At 36.4% G+C, this 16,138-nt stretch overlaps 1 protein-coding gene across 8 annotated transcripts in view; it reads right to left on the bottom strand.

Annotated features, from left to right (window-relative positions):
- Positions 1–16,138, bottom strand: part of LOC134224821 (uncharacterized) — a 225,942-nt gene that overhangs the window by 204,189 nt on the left and 5,615 nt on the right. For 6 of the 8 annotated variants that reach the window (XR_009983073.1, XM_062704418.1, XM_062704423.1 and 3 more), the window contains 2 exons: positions 5,769–6,402; positions 5,479–5,705 (listed from right to left, as the gene is read on the bottom strand). The exons of 1 other annotated variant lie outside the window; for it this stretch is intronic. Coding sequence is in view for 6 of the 7 variants with exons in the window: in XM_062704418.1 (XP_062560402.1) it covers positions 5,479–5,705; positions 5,769–6,402 (861 nt within the window). In the remaining variant the exon portion in view is untranslated. Of the gene's footprint in view, positions 1–5,478; positions 5,706–5,768; positions 6,403–16,035; positions 16,094–16,138 lie in introns of all 8 variants that reach the window. One more of the 8 variants, XM_062704424.1, reaches the window with a different exon arrangement.

The following is a 16,138-nucleotide window of genomic DNA, read 5'->3' on the forward strand; positions in this document are numbered from 1 at the left end:
TGGAATATTTACCCATTTCTGGGAATGAAATGAAACTAAAAATGGGTAAAAAACTCTCATTTTGGGGAATAAAATCTCGTGGGGTTTTGAAATATTCTTTTTGATTGCAACAACATATTAATTCCATCGAATAATTTAAATTGAAGTCGTACATTTATTCAAATATTGTCATTTACATGCATTACATTACATACAATGAGATTGGATTTAATAACATAATTTTTTTTTTATCCTTACAACGATTTGCCCATATTGCTATGGAAAGAAAATAAATAATAAATATGTAGGCGGATTGGACTGTCGATTCCGGTGCACAAACTGTGAATTGTGTTACCGATCAAGGTGCAGATACAAATAAGTAATCACGCGTGATTCTCCGCATAAGTTCCTGGCTCTTTGGTCTGATTCTGAAAGAATACATAAATACAAATACATAATAATATCAAACTGCCCAAGATTTTGACTTACCTGCTTCTCTCATCTATTTGACGTCTTCCATTATTAGTTTCTCGTTTATTACCACAATATTGAATTTATTTCAATAATTTGATTGAGAGCGTCGAATTCGTAAACAAAAACTGCCGAAGTATTTTTTCACCCATTTATGTATTTTAAATACTCTTTTTCAACTGGAAACTGCATACTCGAAATGAGTATTTTTTCACTCATTCTAAGTTGTCAAAATTCCCCCATTTTTTGACATTTACATACTACAACTTAAAATGCGTACTTTTTTACTCATTAATGAGTTTTCGAGTTTAACCGTGTAGGCTGCGAGGGGAGTCTAAATGGTATATTTTTGTCGTTCCATGTAAAACATTGATCATAACAATACATTGCAAATCCCCTCGACAGCCCAGTAAAAAAGCGGCGCTCGTTAACTGGACTGATGTTTTAGCCCAGTTATTAAACATCATTGCAAGACCATACAATTATACACAAATGAAGCATACAATAATTGTACATAAAACCATTTGTCTTGATGAGTTGGGTGTGTATGGGCCATTATTGTAATTTTTAGAAACTATAGTTTCAAATACGATGGAACTTTTGGCATAATGACCATAAAACAGAATAAGTGAATATCTTCTTCACGCCTTGATTGAGGAAATAAATAGAGCCCACGCACTTGCCCGGAATAAGGCAATTAATTCGATGATTTCTTCTTTTAAAAGGCGGATTTTCCCGGAATAAGGCAAATGAATCTATATTTTGTTCGTGCTACGCACACGTTTGTCCAGCATAAGGCACAAGGATAGATTCCTTTTTCTTTTTACGGCATTAGCTCGGAATAAGGTAACAAAGTAAATTATTTCTTCTGTTGAAGCACGCGTACCCGGAATATAAAAATCAGTAAATGATTCCTTCTTCTTGGAAAATAGAAAACACGAGTTTGTCCGAAATAAGGTTAACGAATAGATGCTTCTTTCTTTTAAAATACGCATTTGCTCGGAAAAAAGGCGAATGAGTGGTACATTATTTTGATTCACGAATTTTCCTGAAATATGCCTTCATTAAAATCACGCGTTTGCCCGGAGTATGGCAAACAAGTGGATGATGCCTTCTTTTGAAACATGAATTTACCCGCACTAATAAAATTTCACATTTTCATTGGCAAAATTTGAATAAATTTACAAATACTGCCGTTATACGCATAACTGTCCCATGTACATAGGAATCCCAGCAAACATGGGACAAATATGAGTATGATCACAAAACAGATAGGTATCATAGAACAAACTGCAAATTTCAAAGTAGGCTTTTCGTGTAGCAACAATCGACGAACGGCACTCCCGTATATTCAAGGCGAAAGATAGAGACAGCCAAGCATGCGATGCTGCTCTGTCTAATGCGCGTTTTTCAGTAAAGCTTGACTTCCACCGCTAGGTTCGCTAGCATTCCAAAATCATGGAAGGACCACATTCCACAGCAAAGATGACTATATGTTATGTGGTATGATGGCAGTATAGGAGAATCCACATAAAGGTTACGAATTTGCCGGGAATAAGACGAATCATAAATGGACGCTTCTAGAGAAGCACACATTTGCTCAAACTTACTTTTTAAAGCTAGTGTTTCATTGCAGCTTCTATATTTGTTTCTGGAAAGTTCGCTTCTAACAATTAGAAGCGACCATTCATGTCATTCAAAGAACGGCTTGAATATAATAAGGTTCATTTTTATCGATAATTATTTAGGCTTATAGAAACAAAATATTTTTTCTTCAATGCAGCGCGCAGAAAAAACTACGTCAAAAACAAACATGTTCTAGGTAAATCCAAACATAAATTCAGTTTGTTCTGGCATCAAAAATAAATATGTTTGGAACAAACATGTTGTTGCAATTGAGGCGAACGAAAACTTTTTATTGACTCAAATGTGCGTTTCACGTTGTTATATAGTAATTTGGCAATTCGCCAAACGTTGATCGGGTAAATTTTTCGCCTATTGTTGAACCGACTTGCATTTTGTATGGTTTGTTACACAATAGACTAGGCAAGAAATTTTGCAGTTCAACATTCAACGAATTCCTCTCTATTAGACGTTTCCTGCACTTGGGCAAATTATCTTTACTTTTTTTCAAGGCCTGTGCCAATTCGTAATTGGGTCGTTTTGTGGTGTTTTATACATAACTAGTCGACCCGGCTAGGGGCCCTCCTTAGCCGTGCGGTAAGATGCGCGGCTACAAAGCAAGACCATGCTGAGGGTGGCTGGGTTCGATTCCCGGTGTCGGTCTAGGCAATTTTCGGATTGGAAATTGTCTCGAATTCCCTGGGCATAAAAGTATCATCGTGTTAGCCTCATGATATTACGAATGCAAAAATGGTAACCTGGCTAAGAAACCTCGCAGTTAATAACTGTGGAAGTGCTTAATGAACACTAAGCTGCGAGGCGGCTCTGTCCCAGTGTGAGGATGTAATGCCAATAAGAAGAAGAAGAAGAAGTAGTCGACCCGGCAGACGTTGTCCTTCATAGTAGGCGAGAACAAGCGTTGTGAACTGCCCAGGCGAAATTCCCATACGAATCTTTAATTTAGATTTTCAGGATTTACTAAATTTAGTAGGGGGAAAGACGGCTTTGGCAGGTTTTGTTCTATTATTGGCAGGGGGGGTTTTGTCGACCAAATTTTATGAAATTTGGCCACAATATTCTTTAATAGCAAAGAATGTTTAGGCCAAATTTGAGCCTAGTCAGTCATAAAAAACCCCCCTGCCAATAATAGAACAAAACCTGCCAAAGCCGTCATTCCCCCTAATAATTTTTGCATAAAGAAATATCAAATTGACTCGTCGGCAGGGAATCAATTTTTCTGGAATGCGCATACGAAACAAGCGACAAAAGAGAACTAACCACAAAGCTTTGTTTTTGTCGGAGAAAATAATGACAAAGATCCGAAAAATTTTGTCAGCAACAAAAAAGAAGACAAACTTGTTGCTAACTTTTCATCCCGTTATTTTGCATTATTTCTAGAGCAAATTTTGGTTTTATGCTATCATAGTTTCTGCTTTTATGAAAATATTCGAGAATCGAACAATGATTACAAAATTAGCATCGTATTCTCGGAAATATCAGAGCATGCAAGGCAAATGATTCTTGTCATATTGTATTGGGGTTCTGATAAAGGTTTGTCGCTAGGTGCGTTTGTCAGTAACAAACTCTGTTGATGACAAATAGTATATTGCTAGGCGTTGCTCGAATATTGATTCCCTGCTCGTCGGAAATTATAACGAACGTAACTGCCCTCCTTGGGGAGCCCTCCTTAGCCGTGCGGTAAGACGCGCAGCTACAAAACAAGACCATGCTGAGGGTGGCTGGGTTCGATTTCCGGAGCCGGTCTAGGCAATTTTCGGATTGGAAATTGTGTCGACTTCCCTGGGCATAAAAAGTATCATCGTGTTGGCCTCATGATATACGAATGCAAAAATGGTAACCTGGCTTAGAAACCTCGCAGTTAATAACTGTGGAAGTGCTTAATGAACACTAAGCTGCGAGGCGGCTCTTTCCCAGTGTGGGGATGTAATGTCAATAAGAAGAAGAAGAACTGCTGAAGAAATGAAGAAAATCCATCCAGCCCGATGTGCTTCAGTAAAGGTGTGGGCCAAAGTGCTCCAAGTCTGTATTAGTCGAAAAAATAACGTAAATATTGCCACCCACAGTGGGTGGGCCGAGTGACACGTCACGTCTGTTATGAAAAATGTACTGAGTATGCCAGACGTGACGTCACATTCGGTCGCCATCGGCCATCTTCGGCAACCCAGCTGAGAGTTTCTCTCTCAAAAGAGCGAATGTTCGTTGAACAATTACTACTTTAGGGTTTGGGCCACACCTGTAGTAAAGCACATCGGGATTGAATCCTAAAGTGAATGAACAAGTCTCTCACTTATCATCTCTGTATACATATACGATATGTAGCATCCCGCGAGAGACTTTTTTCGCAAGTTGTCATGATAGAGAACTGATTCGGGTGGCTATACCCCATGATAAATATCTTTTAGAAAGCTCGAAATGCGGAGAGCACTGGCTCTGATGATGCATTTCAACTTGTTATACACAGCTGTGACAGCTACCAACACGAAATGAGCGAAAACAAAGCGAGAATCGCCATTTTTCTGTGGGGGCTGCCTATCCGATTCTGTTTTTCGCAATTGTATACTACAAGTTTGATAAATTTGTTATCATGGCTTGTTATGATTTGGAACAGTTTTTGCCTCTCTTTTATCGTTGTTCGTTATCTATTGAGAGCGATTTCTGCAAACCCTGATCCAGCCGTATCCGAGTTATGCGGATGCGAACAAAGACCATTTCTCGCGTGATTTTTGAAAACGTCGTAAGTCCAAATGAGAGACTCTCTTTCATTACGCTCTCTTTTGCTAATATTCTAGGCTAGTTTAAAATTTGTTGCAATATTTTCATTTTTTATATAGATGCGGATGCGAACAAAGACCATTTCTCGCGTGATTTTTGAAAACGTCGTAAGTCCAAATGAGAGACTCTCTTTCATTACGCTCTCTTTTGCTAATATCTAGGCTAGTTTAAAATTTGTTGCAATATTTCATTTTTTATATAGAAGATGTATAAAATATAGGGGGAATGACGGCTTTGGCAGGTTTTGTTCTATTATTGTCAGGGGTTTTTTTTATGACTGATTATGCTCATTTGGCCTAAACATTCTTTGTATATCATAGAATATTGTGGCCAAATTTCATGACATTCGGTCGACAAAAACCCCCCTGCCAATAATAGAACAAAACCTGCCAAAGCCGTCTTTTCCCCTAAATAAATAATAAAATGAAAAAAAAAACGACAACCGACATAATTTAACAAAAATAGAACTTGCCGATTCTACTGAATAACAATTAGAAGCAGTGGACGCAACTGAACTAACTGTACATCTACAAAATAATCCACTTCTAACATGCATTTCATGCAAATCTGGACAGTACAGTAGGATAATATTTTTTAAATAAAAAATCATACCTCTAGTTGGAGCAATTGGCTATCTCTTGTTTGATATCCATACTCATCCTCAGCTTGCGAGAAGAAGGTATTTTGGGAAGAATTTTCACCATAATCTCTATACTTCAGTAAATTTAAATCTCCTATTTTTGGTTTGATAAGTTCTTCCGGGTCGTCCGATGAAGTAGTGAATATGTCGCTGCTTTGACGTGAGTGGTTTTCCGACATTCCTGAATCCCGGCTTTCAGCTTAAATTAACAATGTCAATGTCATGTTTCAAAAGAAACGCATATTTTCAAATGATCACATACCTGCATCAGAATGATCGTACAATCCGGTCTGCAACAGATATTGCTTTTCAAGCCGTTTTTCTTCCTGCAGGATAGACGCAGCGGCTCTGGGGGGAGTAGCTATAGAAAACTTCATAAATCCATCCTCATCTACATAATCCGTCTCGATTCCAAGAAAACTCGATCGCTTGTTGTGAAGTTCTTTTTTAATACGTTTGGTAGAATTAATGCGTTTAAAATTTTCACTATTAGAATTACAAGTAAAATCACTACAACCACCATCTTGTTTACTTTCTATAGGAGGAGGAGGAGGTTTCTCTTTCGGCGGTAGTTGATGGTTTAGGCTGACAGTAAAACTAGTATCAGAGCCACCCTCAGAAATGATGGCAACCGACTGCATCATATCCACATTCTCATACAAAGGGATCGGTTTTGTCTTTGGTACTTCATAGTATGGCTCTTGGGACTTTGGAACCTGGTAATAGGGCTCATTGCCAGCATTGACTCTATCATCCGAATGTTGTGATGTGGTGTTTTCGATATCGGTAATATTTTGGTAAATTGGCTCCTGAATGGTGGAGTCTATTGGCTGCGGAGCAGTTGTTTCCATATTATCAATTTCTTGGAATGCCATTTCCAAAGCATCGTCTAATATCTATTTAAAATTTGAACAATTATCAGTAAAACATCATAGTCATAAGTTGAGACATGGCATGCACTAGTGACGGAAAAATCAATAGATGAAGCGTTGTGTGAGATTTGAATTGGTACCATGGCTATTTTTGTGCGTAGTATAGAAAGCGAGAGAAGCGAAATAAGTACTATGCATGCAGCAGTTATTTATAAATTCTACTTATGTAAGCTCTGTGATATTGTCCACTGTAATCTCCCTTTTATCGCGTAACATATGATTACGGCTTAAAAACCAAAAAACATGATTTTTGATTTTCTAGCATAAATGATTGCCTTGTAAATGATTCTTCATACTAGGTAAAACGTATATAACCGCATTGCAGAACTACTCTGGCCAACAAATCTGAACAAATTCGATGATGCTACTAGCTGTGAGCAAACCGCTGAAAAGCCAGCCCGAGCAAAGTCTCACATCATAATTAGGGTAATTAATAAACATATTTTTACCTCGGACAAAAATGCATAATGGCGGATGAATTACAATTTTGATCAAAAGTTATTGATAAAGATTTGATAATTTTGTATATTTTTTTATTTCAAAACTTTGTCTTGTACATAATATGCATGGCGATCAGTAAATCATGGTCAATTGAATCCTGCCCTCCATAACCAGTACAATCGATGAAAGGCTGAACAAATTTTAAAAATCTTCTATGCAATCTACCTGATCAAAACAGAATGTTGAATAGTATGTTAAGAATATGATTCTTGACTAAAATCTAGAGTCTACAGATTCGGAAGCCTCCATTTGAAAGACATAAAAACTTTTTCCCGAAAAGCTCAGTTGCTTCGTTGCAAGATAAATGGAGGCATCCTTCTACGCTTTTCGGGATTCAGAAGAGATTCAGAAGCCTCCTTTCAAGAGGCCTGGAAGCCTTCTTTTAAGCATTTTTTTATAAACTTTATTTTCTATCTCTTTTAAAAACCTCAGAAAGATCATTTCAAGAGGCTCGGAAGGCATTTTTCAATAGGCTCGAAAGCCTAATCAGGGTGTCTACTCATCTGCAAAAACAAAATTCCCTGATTTTTCCAGGTTTTTTCCAGGTGTTTTACATTAATTTCCAGGTAAAAGCAAACTTGCCATATATAGATTTTAACAGCAAAATAATCGATTCAAACAAGTAATTATTGCGAAAAACATTAAAAAAAAATTTGGTTGCCTCACAAAAACAATGTTGTAAATTACTTAAGAAATTCTTCCAGGAATTCCATCGCAAGTTCACCTAGAAATTACTTCAGCCAATCAATCAAAAATTACTTCAGGAATCGCATAGGAAATTCCTCCAGAATACCTTTGAACATTTCTCCGGAAATGATTATAGAAATTCTTTCAAAGAGGGAACTTTAAGAATTGCTTCTGAATTTCCCTTAGAACTTCCTCCAGGATTTCATTTGAAAATTTCTTCGCAAAACCTTTAGAAAACATCTCAAGGAATGGTTCCGGAAATTGCTTTAGAGATCCATTTGGCTATTCCTTTACGATTTTTTTTTAAATTCCTTCTTTGGAAATTTGGTTAAAAATTCTTTCGGAAATTTCTTTGAATTTTATTTCAGCTGTTACTTTTTAAAAGAAACTTAAGAAATCCTGTTAAAGATTTGTTCTGGAAATATGTTTGTGAATTTCCTCAGGAATTCCTTCAGAACTTCTTGCGAGAACTCCTTTAGGAAATGTGTTGATGCAAAAATATAAGATTGCTTGGTCCATGACGTTAGGCATGAGGACGTTAGGCGTAATACGACCTTTTTATGTCGTGGGATGTTTTTTGGGCATTTTATGTTTAACACCCTTTATGCCTAACGTTCTTATACCTGACACGAAGTATACCCGAGATTACTATTGTTGCTCTTGTTCGCGTGACCAACATCTAGTTTGTTTAGACCTAGCAGCCAAGGTAAGTGTCAAGCGGTCAATTTATATCCTATTCAGATAACGCCTTTTTTGATCATAAATATCCTGATAAACAACAACATGATGCCATCCCTATACATTCAATTCTCTTTCTTCACTTTAACACGATATTTTTTACGATAAATAATCTAATCGTAATCTGAGTAGGTTATTAAGCTTATTGAAGCATATTTTGGCAGAATAATTTTAATGGTTACAGCGCCACTAGCGTTCTATTACTTATAGCTTAACTGTAAAAACCTTTGGAAGATGCTTCGGGTATTCTTTTGAAAGGATTTTTTAGGAACTCATGCAGAAGTATCTTGAGGAAAACTTTAGAAAACACCTGGAGTTTTCCCGGATATTTTGCTTTTGAAAATTCTTTGGAAATTCGTCGAAAACACCTTTAGAAACTCTTTTGAAAAATCCTTCGGCTATTCTTTCAAGAATTCCTTTAACAAAAATTCTTCATAAATCACCTACGCTTTTATTTTTCAAAAATCCCTGCATGTGATTTCTTTGAAAAATCCTCCGGATATTCCTTGGAAAACTGATCCCGAAATTCCTTCGCAAGTTCCTCCAGAAATTGCTTTAAAAAATTCTAACTAATTTATTATTTTTTAATATATTCCTCAATAATTTCCGAGGGAATACTCAAAAGAATTTACAAAGCAATCCCTAATTGATTTCCCGAATAAATTCCTAGATTTCACCAAGAATAGCTTTGGAAATTCTCAAGGAATTCTTTTGAAGATGGCAAATTTTTCCGGAACAACGATCCATTAATGTTCACTACATTTTAATTAGATTTGATTGGTATATTTATTCAAATATTTGTAAGGATTTTTTTTTCATCTTTTGAGAGAATTTGCACTCATGATCACAGGGTATTGAAATTTCCCTGATTATGTCAGGAATTCCCTGATAATTCCAGGTTTTTTCCAGGTGGGGAGAAATTCCCTGATAATTCCAGGTTTTCCAGGTTTTTCCAGGTAGTAGACACCCTGCTAATTTTAAAAGGCTTGGAAGCCTTCTTTCTAGAGGCCTGGAAGTCTTCTTTTAGGCTTTCTTCTTAAAACATTGTTTTTTTCTTTTCTCCTTCTTTCAAAAGGCTCGGTAAGCTCTTTTCAAAAGGCTCGGGAGGCTCCTTTCAAGTGGCTTAGAATTCTTGTTTCAAGAGGCTTGGAGCCGTACTCTCGAAAGCCTCATAAGCGTCGTTTCAAGATAATCAGAAGCGTTATTTGTCATTTTAAGTGGCTCGAAAGCCTTCTTTCAAAAGGGCTCCGAAACCTCTTTTAAAGTGGTTTGAAAGCATCCTTCCATCCAAAGGGCTCGGAAGGCTCTCTTTAAAAAGCTCGGAAGGCTTCTTCCAAAGGGCTCGGAAGTCTCCTTTCGAGTGGTTCGGAAGCCTTCTTTCAAAAGGCTCGAAGCCTTCCTTTAAGAGGCTCGGAATTATTGTTTTAATAGGTTTGGAAGCGTCCATTAAAGATACTGCGAAGTCTGCTTTAAAATGGCTTGGAAGCCTTTTTTCAACAGGCTCGAAAGACTTTTTCAAAAAAGCTCGGAGGGCTCCTTTCGAGTAGTTCGGAAGCTTCCTTTTAAAATGCTGAAGTTGTGGAGTGTATTATCATAATTCGCAATGGCTTCAGTTAAGATAGCTTAAATCAATCTTCAGCATAAAAGAACAGAAACGATTAATCTTTGTAGACTTATGCAAATAGGCAAATCCCAAGTGGCTTTGGTGCAGGAAACTTATTTTTGCAAGGGTACTTTCTACCTTGGTAACCTAGTGAACTTAATTTGAATTGCAAAGTTTCAAAGAAAACGAAAATTAAAAAAAATATGGGTAGCCATATATTCCGTTAGTTTTTAGGTCCATTTTTCATATATCTGAAGAGTTACGATTATTTTCATGACATTATACTGATTACTTATTTTATTAACATAAACCAACATCAACACTATTTTTTAATTTGCTTTCATCGACAGCAGGAATAATTTTCGATTTGATGTCACAGGAAAATGTCAAAATGAAATAACCAAAGCAGTCAAAGTTAGCAATTCCTCAACATCAAAACAAGTTATAGATTTGATCTCAAACTTTGCTCGGATGTGCAGTGTTTAACACTTCCTGTGCTGTTTTAGTTACATCGTCGTAGAAGTGTCACTTGAATGTGGTGTTTTTGTGATAGGATCCACCGCACGGAATTAAGGTCACTCCTGACGGAATCCAAGTTTCAAAGTGCTCGCGTTTTCGGGGCACACCACTCGATACGGAAGCAACGCACAACTGTCATTTTTATTATTTCACGCATGCTGCGACGCAGCAAAACTAAGTTAACAAAAATGCCAGTTGTGCGCCGCCTCCGTATCGAGTGGTGTGCCCCCGAAAACACGAGCACTTTGAAACATGGATTCCATCAGGAGTGACCTTAACGTTCTGCGGTTTATGGTCACCGTATTTCCTGGATTGCTGCCACGCTTACTCCAACCTTCTACAGTTCACGTGCTTGATGCCCAACACTTGCGGGTTTAATCAAATCTTTTGTGGAACATGTCTGTCAATGACATATGCCAAGACATAGGAAAAAGTTTGTGCTACGATATTTGCATCGACCGGGTCAAGGATACACTGTCTATCCAAGTTAGACAGTACTTTGACAATACTGGAATAATCCACCAAAAAATGCATGGCACAACGGACATAGTACCAACGACATCGCAGACATCGTCGTTCTCAAGTGGAAAACTAGAGAAGGGCGATGAGGGTCGATCTGGACGGTTTGGGTGATGAGGGTCGATTTGGACGGTTTGATGACCACTAACGAAGCAAGGTCCAGCAAAAGATTGTTCTCATTTACAATCCAATTAACTTGAGATAAAGTTGCAATACTTTTTTTATCCAGCAACTTAAGAGCTCCCGGTTGAAATGAGGAATGCTTCTGCCATGTTCAGCAAATCGTATACGGATTTCCTATTCATATAGGACAGTTATGCGATTACAGGCAGTATACATGATCTTAAAACTTAAAACCTTTTTAATTAATAACTGTAAATTCAAAATTTGTAATTTTATTGAGTACCGTGGAAGTACCATATTTGACGCAGGTCCAAACTTGGCGCACTTTCATATCAAATGATTCATAAAACTTGTTTTCGCCAAAAATATATCAAAGAATCAAGCTAGATGGCTTTATTTGCTCTTCTTCTTTGCGTATATTGCATAAAAAGCATATTATCGATGAAGAATTAACTTATCCGAATCAAATATATGGAGGTCATACTCATAATGCGTCAATTTTTCGCTTTCTTAGCCACAATACTAAGGATCGAATAATCATTTTTTGCTCGCAAAATTACTTTTGTGAGAATTTTCGACCCCTACCTACAAACAGCCGAGCATTATGAGTAAGCTTTTCCTTTTATGCTGAACATTGCAACATTCGAACGCATTTTTCAACCCAAAATGTTCTGCGTCAAATTAGGCTCACAATTCATTTTGATGTTCCTAATTAACCTTATCAGACGAATATAAAATGCAGTGCTTAGAAACCTCAATAATACTCTTAGGATAAGCAATATGTTTTCATTTTATTTAAACTAAATCTCTACTACTTAGAATATTAATCAACATTGTATTATTCCACTAAGTGTCCAACCCATGGTAGTATGCCTTATACTGTCTTCGATTTTGATGCGTTTTTTTCACGCGTTTTTTACACGGTATTTGGAAATTATGCAGTTTTTCTTTGCTGGTTTTGAGATTCTCGCGAGAAAATAATATTATATAATAAATTAGTATCATACAATTCAATTTACTTTCTCTGTACAAAATTCTAACATGCCAAAAAATTTAACGCATTTTTAATTAATTACTCTATTGCTATGCAAGCCACTAGTCAGGCAACCCTGAATAGGAAATCAAACAAAAATATGCCTGCCTTTCTTATATAAGCTTCAGTTTACGTTAATAGTTTATTGAAAAAATGTATATAGACGGACAGCTCATATTTTTGAGATATATTTGCTGGTCAAGTAGCATTTGCATATTGGTAGCTTCAACGTTGTTCTAAAAATGTTCATATACAGGTTGCGTTCCTTGTATCCGTCTCAGTTTATAGATTCAAAATTGCAGTTTACCAAAGAAAGTGGTTTTTATTACAAATGCAACAGACCATGATAGGCTGGTTATGCAATGAAATGTCAAAGTTAGTTCTCCCGTGAATATATGTTTTGACATTACTCTTACACCTAATTGAGAAGCATTTTGATTGATGCATTGGGTACATGAAACTAACAAAACTCTTATGTGCCACGTAGCATATAACTTGCAGAACAACTGAACAAAAATTAATGAAATGCTGCTTTGTAAAATGAATTAACTTGTTGTTTTATAACGTGCAAAGTTATTTTGCACTGTCATTATATAAACAAAAAATAAGGCGTTTATTTGATTGAGTTTAACATAATTTCAAAGTGCGTCAAATTAGGAACAACTTTGCGTCAAATTAGGAACATGGTAAAATTAGTGCGTCAAGTTGGGCACCTCAAGTACCACATAAAAACAGACTAAAAAAACTAAGAAATAAACTTATATTTCGAAGTTTCATTATTTGTACACATTCTATAATAGTAGAAAGCGTTGGTTTTTGCCATGTATCAGGGCAAGGAAGCATGCAAGGAAGCACTTAGAAAGATTATACGTATGAAGCAGAAAAAGTGCAAAATAAACACATGTTCCTGCGTTAAAGGCCCGTATGAATAAAAAGTAGTAAAACCAAAAAATAAATCACATAGGGGTACTATTCCGATCTCCATCTCACTGAACATATATTTTTGTCTGTGATATATTCATCTCATTGCGAAACAAAGAAATACAGCACAAATTTCGTCGCTTCTTTTTGTCAACAAGCGTGCTCACTGCTAAAAAAATCCCAAAAATAAAAAATAAATCAAATTTCTTTCCATTGCTTTGTTTTTGATGGGATGAAGATCGGAGCCATGAGATGAATCCCAGGAGCAGTTCCCCTATCTAATGGAAAATTTCCAATAGAAAAGCTATACGAATTTCATGAGAAAAACTAATAACAATTGCCTCAGAAAAATCAGATGAAATTAATGTGAAAAATATATTTCATTATGAAATCACATAGATCTGATTGAATCTATATAATTTTTAATTGATAGATACTGGATTTGCGTATAGAAATCAGCTACATAAAAATCAGATAGAATCTACGTTTTTATTTTTTTCAGTGTAAAATCTACAATATGTAGTTACTGCTTTGTAGTAAGGTCCACAAGTAGTAAAGTTGCTTTGGTATGAATAAAACACTTTTTGGAGCATAGCAGTAAATACTACTCTTGAAAATAAAAGAGTAGTATTTACTACAAATTATGTGTAGTTGTTGTTTCCGGTCATGAAAATACAATTTCAAGTCTAGTGTAGAAGACTAACATGGGAAAAATGATTTTTCATTGCATTCCTTGAGTTCAATTTCTGTCACATTTCCATGACATGACACATGCCATGGTATTATGAAATTTATTGAAGTAGCTTTTCACGCGTTTTTTTATGTAATTCGTATTAACGCAACTACCTTTTTTGATTTTTGCATCTTTGTCAGGGGAACGTGAGAACGGCGGAAAATCGATAACAGTTGGTCTTTTTCACGCGTTTTTGGGAAAATCGCTGGTTTGTTACGCTTATGTTAGGATTTCCAATGGAGGAATGTTCAAATTCGTTCACCGCTCCTCCTCGTTCGTCAAACATTTTATGTTCACTTATGATACACTTAGGGGAAAGTGGGGCAAGATGGCCATCCTAAGCGGTAACCCTTGTAAAATAGTGACACTCCTTCAAATTCTGCTGATTTGTCCATGAAACACCTTTATGATGACCCGTCTTCGACATAAGTATCAAAAAACACTGATTAATAACGTTTCAGTATCTTTTAAACTGGTTTTAAAAAGGTGTTAATATGATGCTCATATTTACCATATGGGGCGATATAGCCAACCCCTCGGGGAAAGACGAGCAAGGCCCAAAAAATATATCGAAAGTGTGCTGAATTTATTTAGGACGGGTTGCACATTTATTGCACTTCTAGGGATCATATTCAAATGATGCTTCGCTTGAAAATGTCGTATTCCATGTTGATTTCTTGTCAACCGGCACTTCGACAATATCAGAATTTGCCTAAAACTAATTTTTACTGTTAAAACTATATCCTTGGTTTTAAATCATCTCTGATTCACGCAGAAACTATTTTGATCATTTTTTAAATGCATTTAAGGGTTAGGCGACTCTTAATCCTGGAGATGATCTTGTTCCTATATAGTTGGCAATACCGCCCCAGGCCGACGTATATCCAAAGATTTATATCCTATCGAACCTAATCACTGTGAATCTCTTCAAATTATTATTGTATATAGGCTATAGTTATATGAAAGCTTCGGTAAATATCAATTTATCCTGAAAAATGAGTAATTTAGGTTTCAATCCTTAAATTATGTAACTAGAAAATTATAAGAAAATTTGAATTTCAACTAAACCATCTTCAAATCAATATTACAAGAACAAGTGAGGTTGTCAAAGTGCATTTTTGTATAGCCCTTTTACATTATTGTGAACCATCCCTTGTAATAATAATGTGAATATAATGCTCACTTAAGTCATAATTAACGTTGGCTGTCTTGCCCCATATGGCCATCTTACCCCACTTTCCCCTAAGTCAGTTTTTATGTGGGGAATACGTACCGATGCGACTTCAATGAAAACCGATTTTTTACAATTTTCACGTTTTTCCCCATCATTTCAAACAACTACGTAAAAAACTAAAAAAAAGCGTAAAACAACCCGCAGGCCCTTCTTAGCCGTGGGGTATGACGCGCGGCTACAAAGCAAGACCATGCTGAGGGTGGCTGGATTCGATTCCCGGCGCCGGTCTAGGCAATTTTCGGTTTGAAAATGGGAAAATGGCCTCGACTTCCCTGGGCATGAAATTATCATCGTGTTAGCCTCATGTTATATGAATCCAAGAAATGGTAACTTGGTGGTGGTGGTGTCCCAGTGGGGGATGTAAGCCAATAAGAAGAAGAAAAATTGACTGCTTTTATTCATACCAACTACCCAACAAGTTCCACTAATGTAGTATGTTCTAAAATTGTAGTAAAGTTAACGTGCCTCTATATATACCGTTTTGCTACAACAGTAGCAACAGTGCAGTAAAGAGTGGATTACTACTTTTATTGATACGGGCCAATAATGTCCTAATGGAGACTGCGATGCAACTAAAAAGCAAAATTTTCGCGAAACGATTCACCGCGTAATGGTACAGAACCGCATGTTGCGTAGAACTGCATGATGCGAAATAGTTCTTCTTTCTAGGCGGTAATGAACAAGATTTGGCATACCGCCAAATTGTACACCACGAAATAGTCACCGCAAAATGTTATGCAATCGAATGAATTGTTACATCAAACGCGTCTTTTGAGATGACTTGTCGATGCGATGCAATTGTTTCACTTTTGACATTCAAATTTGTTTAGGTTTGATAACCCTAGTAATAATATAATAATAACATCTAATCAATAAAAATTACAGATTAAAAACATAAATTGAATAATTAACATGCATACTTTTTCCAAACCATTTAAATACATACATCTCATGAAAATTCATGTCGGTGATAGCGACTAACTAACCGGAAGTTGTGGATTTACTTTTAAGCCCAAAGATAACCGATCCATTGGTATTGTATGCCTGTGAGTAAGTAGCAGAAGATATTAGTAGAAATTGAGAGGCATA

Source organism: Armigeres subalbatus, chromosome 3 (genome assembly GCF_024139115.2).
Source record: "Armigeres subalbatus isolate Guangzhou_Male chromosome 3, GZ_Asu_2, whole genome shotgun sequence".
NCBI lineage: Eukaryota > Metazoa > Arthropoda > Insecta > Diptera > Culicidae > Armigeres > Armigeres subalbatus.